Source organism: Nansenia antarctica, assembly GCF_963989245.1.
Source record: "Nansenia antarctica genome assembly, chromosome: 10".
Classification (NCBI taxonomy): Eukaryota; Metazoa; Chordata; class Actinopteri; order Argentiniformes; family Microstomatidae; genus Nansenia; species Nansenia antarctica.
Window position 1 is genome coordinate 10,951,992 of NC_137680.1, and position 7,500 is coordinate 10,959,491.

The following is a 7,500-nucleotide window of genomic DNA, read 5'->3' on the forward strand; positions in this document are numbered from 1 at the left end:
CTGGCTCCCTGCCTAATGACAGCAAAGCCTTGTTGGGCTTCAGCTGTTTGATGTGGGCCAGTCAACAGCAGCCTTGGCAGATGGCTCTTACAGTCCACACACTCACACACTCACACACACTCACTCACAGTACAGAGTGGAACACAGGACAAACACACACGCACACACACACACACACACACACACACAGACACACACACACACACACACACACAACACTGGATTGTGGCAAAAGGAGGGGGGTGTCGGGAAGTGTGGACGACTGCATACATCATACATACATGAAGATGACAATGACCATGATAATGATGATGATGATGATGATGATGATGATGACAATTACCAAGACCATGATAATGATGATTATGGCAATGACCATGACCATGATGATGTTGATGATGTTGATGATGATGATGATGATGATGATGATGATGAAGAAGAAAACTGTAACAACCTTTGTCCCCCTACAGTCCTGGCCCGGGACTGCGACACAGGCATCAACTCGGAGCTCTCCTACCTCATCCAGAGTCCAGACTTCGACATCTCCTCCAGGGGCGTGGTCAGCCCCAGCCAGCAGCTAGACTACGAGCGTCCCAACCACATGTACGAGTTTGTGGTGGTCGCCGTGGACAACGGGACCCCACCCCGCACCGGCACCGCCTCCATCCGGATCCGTATGGCCAACGCCAACGACGAGCCTCCTGTCTTCTCTCAGGCCGCGTACGTTTGGATTTTCTCTCTCTACCTCTGTCATCATCCCTCCTTCTTTACCTCTTTTCTGTCTTTCTGTCACTTGTGTTTTCTCCTAACCTGATGGAGCCAGAATGGCGACCTTCAAACTATCTGAAAAAACCAAACCCAACCACAAACTCACCCCATGTTTTTTGGACGTTAGTATGTTTTCTCTCTCTCTCTCTCTCTCTCTCTCTCTCTCTCTCTCTCTCTCTCTCTCTCTCTCTCTCGCTCTCCCTCTCTCTCTTTCTCTCTCTCTCCGTATCTCTCTCTCTCTCTCTCCCTTTCACACATCACATTCTTTCTCCTCACCTGATCTTGTTAGCACTTTGAGGGAAATGTAGGAGAGGCCGTATGAAAAACATTCTTCTCAAATCGGAATAATTATCACCTCTCTTGAGCTGTTTTATCTCTCCTAGTTCATGTTATCCTTCTCTCCTCTGGTGTTTCTCCTCTTTTTCATTGCACTCTTTTACCTAGCATTTCTCTCTCTCGCTCTCTCTCTCTCCTTCATAGATTTACCCTGCCTTTCTGCCCCCCACCCCCCCATTATTTTATAGACATCCATCCTTCTCTCACTCCTTCCCTCTTCCCCACTTCTTTGCATAGACTTACTCTCTCACTGGCAGTAGTTAAACACACACATACACACACACACACACACACACACACACACACACACACACACACACACAAACACACGCACACAGACCTTCTCTCGACAGTATTATAAGGTGACATTTGACAAGAGTAGCCAAGAGCAGGCAGAGCCATTTGGACACATGTACAGATACACACACACACACTCACACACAGAGATACACACACATCCGTGACACACTATGGTAGCACACAGAGAGAGAGAGATGGAGACTAAGAGAGAGAGAGAGAGAGAGAGAGAGAGTGTGTGTGTGTGTGTGTGTGTGTGTGTGTGTGTGTGTGTGTGTGTGTGTGTGTGTGTGTGTGGGGCAGGGCTAGTCCATGGGCGTCAGAGGAAACACTTCAGAGGGCTGGGGAGGGAAACAGATGGTGAGGATTGGGGATATTCCTGAGTTAGAGCAGGTTTTCTCTCTCTCTCTCTCTCTCTCTCTCTCTCTCTCTCTCTCTCTCTCTCTCTCTCTCTCGCTCTATCTATCTATCTCTCTCTGTGCCTTTCCACTATCCCTTCCCTTCACTTTCTCTTGGCCCTGTATCTCAATTTTTACGTTATATTTTGAAGGGTCTGTCAGTATCTCTCTCTGATCTTTTTCCAAATTCAAAATAAGATTAATTGGGATATTGTGGCCAAAGAAATACAGAAGAAACTCTTCTCGTCAAATCAATGCTGAAAAAAGATTCATCTTCCCCTGCATCTTTCTCTCTCTCCCCTTCTCTCTCTCTCTCTCTCTCTCTCTCTCTCTCTCTCTCTCTCTCTCTCTCTGTCTATCCCCCCTCTCCCTCCCTCCCTCTCCTCAGCTATAAGACGTTCCTGTCTGAAGATGCAGGTCCTGACACGCTGGTGGCCATCGTCCACGCCAAGGATCCAGATGGAGACGGGGTCTCCTACGCCATCACCGGGGGCAACGAGGACAGCAACTTTGAGCTGGACAACCAGAAGGGTGGGTTCTGAGTCTAGTTTACTCTTCCTGTAAAAGCATTTGTATATGAATGTACTATACAACTAAAGTTGGATCGATTTAGTGATTGACTGAAAGAGTGGCCTGGGGGGGTTCAGTGGTCTAGCACCACAGTGTACAGTGCACACATATGCCCACGTCAGCATGGGGTCGAATCTGGCCCCACTCCAAAAAATAACCTTTTCAAAAGGGCTGTTCCAGAGTCGGTGTTGTATTTTCGGGCGGGGTGCTGTCCCAGACCCAGATTCAATCCCATAGTCCTGGACTAATTCACACTTTCAATAAAAACCTTCCTGGAATATGCTTTTTAGTGTAGGAGTAGGCTTAATCTGTGTCAGGCAAACCAGCCCATATTTAGTTGGTTATCAGGACCCGTTAGCTTCCTGGGGGTCCACACAGAACAACAACACGTGGCAGAGTATAGAACAGTTATAGACATAGCATCAAACTCAGTGACCTTGGTATCAGCACCTCCCTCTGCAACTGGACCCTAGACATCCTAACCAACAGGCTCCAGCTCGTCAAGTTGGTCAACCACACCTCCTCCACCCTGACCCTGAACACCGGCGTGCCACAGGGCTGTGTGCTGAGCCCTCTCCTCTACTCCTTCTTCACCCATGACTGCGTGCCGATGCATGGCTCCAACACCATCATCAAGTTCACAGGTGACACCACGGCGGTAGGCCTGATAAGTAACAATGACAAGTCGGCCTACAAGGAGGAGGTCCAGCAACTGGTCAACTTCTACCGCTGCACCATTGAGAGCGTCCTAACCAACTGCATCACCGTGTGGTACGGCAACTGCAGTGTGTCCGACCGGAAGGCCCTGCAACGGGTGGTAAAAACCGCCCAGTGCATCATCTGCACCAAACTCCCTACCATCGAGTCCCTCCAGGCAGACTGGTGTTGGCGAAGAGCGGCAAGCCTCATCAAGAATACCTCGCACCCCAGCCACGGTCTGTTTGACCCCTTTTCATCTAAGAGACTCAAGAAGTACAGGATCCTCAGGTCCCGTACCAGCAGGCTCCAGAACAGCTTCTTTCACAGAGCTGTCACTCTGATAAACAATCCAACCTAACACACTCTGATGAACAACCCTCCCCCACCCCCCTCCACCCCAACATGGGTACAATGACTCTCAGTAACAACCGATTTAGCCTTTGCACTACTGCTGGTTGCACACACCGCTGGTCAATGTGAACACTCAATAACCCTTTGCACTACTGCTGTTTACAAATACATACCATTTTTGCACATTGCACATACCTCTTTTTGATATAGCATCTATTTATACATCTGTATACACCATACTGTACATAGCTACCTTAACTGTACATATCTTACTACTATCCTCTCCTGTATATGCCTCTAACTACTGTACTTGCCATACTGTACCTATCACTATCATGTTTTATATCATTATTAAGTATAATACAGATATGCCACTTAGTTGACGCTTTTAGCCAAAGCGACTTACATTGCAGTGAGTGCATACATTTTCAGTATATATGGTCCCAGCGGGAATTGAACCCACAACCTAAGCATTGTTAGTGCCATGCTCTACCAACTGAGCCACAGAGGCTAGGGAACAAAAAGAAGAGCTGATTCAATACGAGTATCGCAGACATGTGCATATGTGTACAAATAAAGACTATCTGACATACTGCTGTATACATTAATAGATAAACCAACATTGTGAACACACAAAAAAGGCTCATGTGCCTCACACGCACACACACACACACACACACACACACACACACACACACACACACACACACACACACACATATACGCATACTTGTTATTCACATTTGCTTGTGTTGCTGTGGTAACCTGAATTGGGGATAAAGCTCCATACCAGACCTTGGGGAACCCAAATCTCTAATAACAGCAATGAAACCCCTTGTGCACACACACACACACACACACACACACACACACGCACACACACACACACAGACAGTGTTTTGTTTATCTCCATAGTCTAACTCTCCCAGCAGGGCTTGCCTTTTGTTTTCCTGTTCATCTCTCTCTCTCTTGCCATCTTTGTGAGAAAACAAACACACACAGATGAACACACAAACACACCCCATCTCACCAGCTTAAGTTTTCCCTATCCGAAGCATTTAAAGAACTGTTTGACTGTCTTGAATGTTTGCGTGCATATTGTATTTGTTTGTGTGTGTGTGTGTATGTGTGTGTATGTGTGTGTGTGTATTCAGGCGTATGTGTGTGTCTCTGCCACTGTGCTCCCACTTTCTCCACAGCCCCGTCTGCGTCGGCAATCTTACAGTTATCGTTTGTTTACAAGAGCCCTCTCTCGCCTCCGAGGTGGAAACACCGCCTAATGCTTAAGCCCCTGTCTGCCTTATCGCCGTTCCCCGCACCACTATGCCGCTCCACCACACAGGCTATTACACACGCACACACACACATGCACACACACACACACACACACACACACACACACGCATACACACACACACACACACACACACACACACAAATGCACACACTCAAACACACAAGCAAACATAAACAGATAGCCTTTGGCTTCCTCTACTGTAAAAAGTTGTCACTTCAAAGACTTTTAAGCTGTATTTGTATGTATATTACCCCCTCCCCCCCCCCTCACTCCGTCTCAGTCTTGGCGCTGCTTTGCCAGTTATTTATTTATTTGTGAGGAAGCTGTGCTGGCGTCAAAGATGTAGACTTGTATTAGGGGTTTGTTGTGGGAGATTGTAAATAGTAGGGGGGAAAAGGGGAATATTTTCCGCTTTGTGGTAAACGCTTTGCTTTGTATGGGGGGGGGGGGGGGGGGGTTGCGAAATGTGTAGATGCCAACACTGCAAATATTCTATGAGTATGTAGAGGTTCTCTTTTTCCACTAAAATGCCTTCCCCAAAAGTGTAGACATTCAATCACCTACTGATACCAGAGGTCAAGGTTCAAAGGGGTTAGGTTATGCTAGAAAACACAATAATGGTTGAACTGCACGAAGAACTGATGTATGAGACATGTGCTCTGTAATGTCAATGAAGTTGAATTTGATTTGAGATCAGCATTTCAGAGAGACAATTCATTCTTCTCCAGTCCTATAAGTGACAAAGATGGCTGCTCCTGTCCCATCATCCAGGCATCATCAAGCTGCGGCAGAGCCCCCCTCCTAAACTGCGTGGACCCCAGTATGTCCTGAACATCACGGCCACCGATGACAACGCCGCGGGGGGGCCCTATCCCCTCAGTAGCTCCGCCCAGGTCATCGTGGGCATCAACGACATCAACAACAACAAGCCTGTGTTTGATGAGGTGAGCTGTGTGTGTGTGTGTGTGTGTGTGTGTGTGTGTGTGCCAATGTGTGTTAGTGCATTTTTGGGGGGGGATGTACAGTTTGTTGTTAAAGAGGACAATAGGTGTTGCCATAGACTGACATGTTAAGACAAGTAGAAAGACAGAAATAAATTGAGAGAGAGAGAATGAGAATTGTGAAAGAAAGGAATAGGAGAGAGATTTAGGCCAAAATAGAGTTTCTCAACAATAGAGAAGAGAGAGAGAGAGAGAGAGAGAGAGAGAGAGAGAGAGAGAGAGAGAGAGAGAGAGAGAGAGACAGAGACAGAGGCAGAGAGAGAGAGAGAGCAACAGAGAAAGACAAACTCAAAAGAGTGAGACAGACAGAGTGAGAGAGAGAGATTCTCTCAGCAGCAAAGACAGCTGGTGGCAGAGTTCTCCGGGGGGCTCCACTCCACTGCAGGCCAGGCCGGAACACTCCAGGGTCAGGGGAGGAGAGGAGGGGTAGAGAGAGGCTGCATAACACAGCTCGGTACAGCTTGGCTCAGCTCAATTCGGCCCAGGAGATGAATATTTCAGTAGGGACTTGCCCACAGGGTCATATGCAAGACAAGGAGTGCTAAGTGTGCAAATCCTGGCAACCTGGGAAATCTGGCAACCTCCGGTGTCCAACCCACTCACTTTCTTGTGATAACCGGTTGTGATGCTGGTGGGTGAATGCTACCAATCCATATGTGCCAGTTGGACAGGTCATTTCCACAGGTACTGTATTATTTCTATCGGTCTGGTGAAGATGGACCAAAGTCCTCCGAATGATTGAACAAGTTCCTGTTGCTACTTTTGTGTTGGATTGCAAAACAAAAGGATCGCTGCTCTGAATAAAAGTGCCATCATAAACAAGAATGTATTGTCAGAGCTAACGCTCTAAAGTTAACCCCGTCACTAAAATGTCACCTCAGGGTCGATGTCATCAACGCTGACATGTGACCTCTGCTCCCCTCAGTGCCACAACTACAGCGTGAACACCGGGGTCCTGGAGAACCAGCCGCCCGGGACCTTCGTCCTCCGTGTGCACGCTCACGACGCAGACATGGGCGTCAACGGAGAGGTGAAATATGGGATCATGCACCGCGATGGAACATCGTCCGGCTTCGTCATCAATGGCGACACAGGTCAGGGACCGTTCACGTCACACACACTCAATCTCTCTCTCTCTCTCTCTCTCTCTCTCTCTCTCTCTCTCTCTCTCTCTCTCTCTCTCTCTCTCTCTCTCTCTCGTTTCCCGTTTATCACCATGACATGTGTTTAATGTATGATCTCACTCATCGCCTCGAGATGTGATTTTACATCACGTGAAAATATGTCAGTTACATTACCTTGCAATGTGTGCGTGTCTGTTTGTGTGTCTGTGCCTCTAGGCGTGATCAGTACCACGGTGAGTTTCGACCGCGAGCGCCAGAGGGAGTACGCCCTCTCCGTCACAGCGACAGACATGGCCCAGGAGCCGCTCATCGGCATCTGCCAGATCACCGTCCTCATCAACGACCAGAACGACAACAACCCCAAGTTTGAGAACAGCCGCTACCAATGTAAGCCTCACACCGTCACTCCATCACACGTCAATGTCAACTCTTTTGTTTTTCCTCCCTCAACCTGCTATTTGTCCCTGCTGCTCACATCCTTTTTTGTTTTTGTTTTTGCACAAATGAGTTTTTGTTTTTTGTTTTTGCACAAATGAGCTACCCTCCATGGAATTATAAGACCATCAATTATAAGACCAAAACACCTCGAAACACACTTTCATAGCAAGGAGAAGATTTCATGCTAGCTTGTGTTCTGTCTCCCCCTTATACCAAAATAC

The 7,500-nt window shown here is 47.7% G+C and overlaps 1 protein-coding gene across 1 annotated transcript in view; it reads left to right on the plus strand.

Annotated features, from left to right (window-relative positions):
- The window catches only part of LOC308166622 (putative neural-cadherin 2), a gene marked incomplete at both ends in the record, with an annotated part of 139,282 nt that overhangs the window by 87,165 nt on the left and 44,617 nt on the right, over positions 1–7,500 (plus strand). Inside the window, 5 exons of the mRNA XM_080540951.1 lie at positions 471–720; positions 2,188–2,330; positions 5,488–5,660; positions 6,643–6,811; positions 7,058–7,228. Coding sequence (XP_080397077.1) covers positions 471–720; positions 2,188–2,330; positions 5,488–5,660; positions 6,643–6,811; positions 7,058–7,228 — 906 coding nt within the window. The remainder of the gene's footprint in view (positions 1–470; positions 721–2,187; positions 2,331–5,487; positions 5,661–6,642; positions 6,812–7,057; positions 7,229–7,500) is intronic.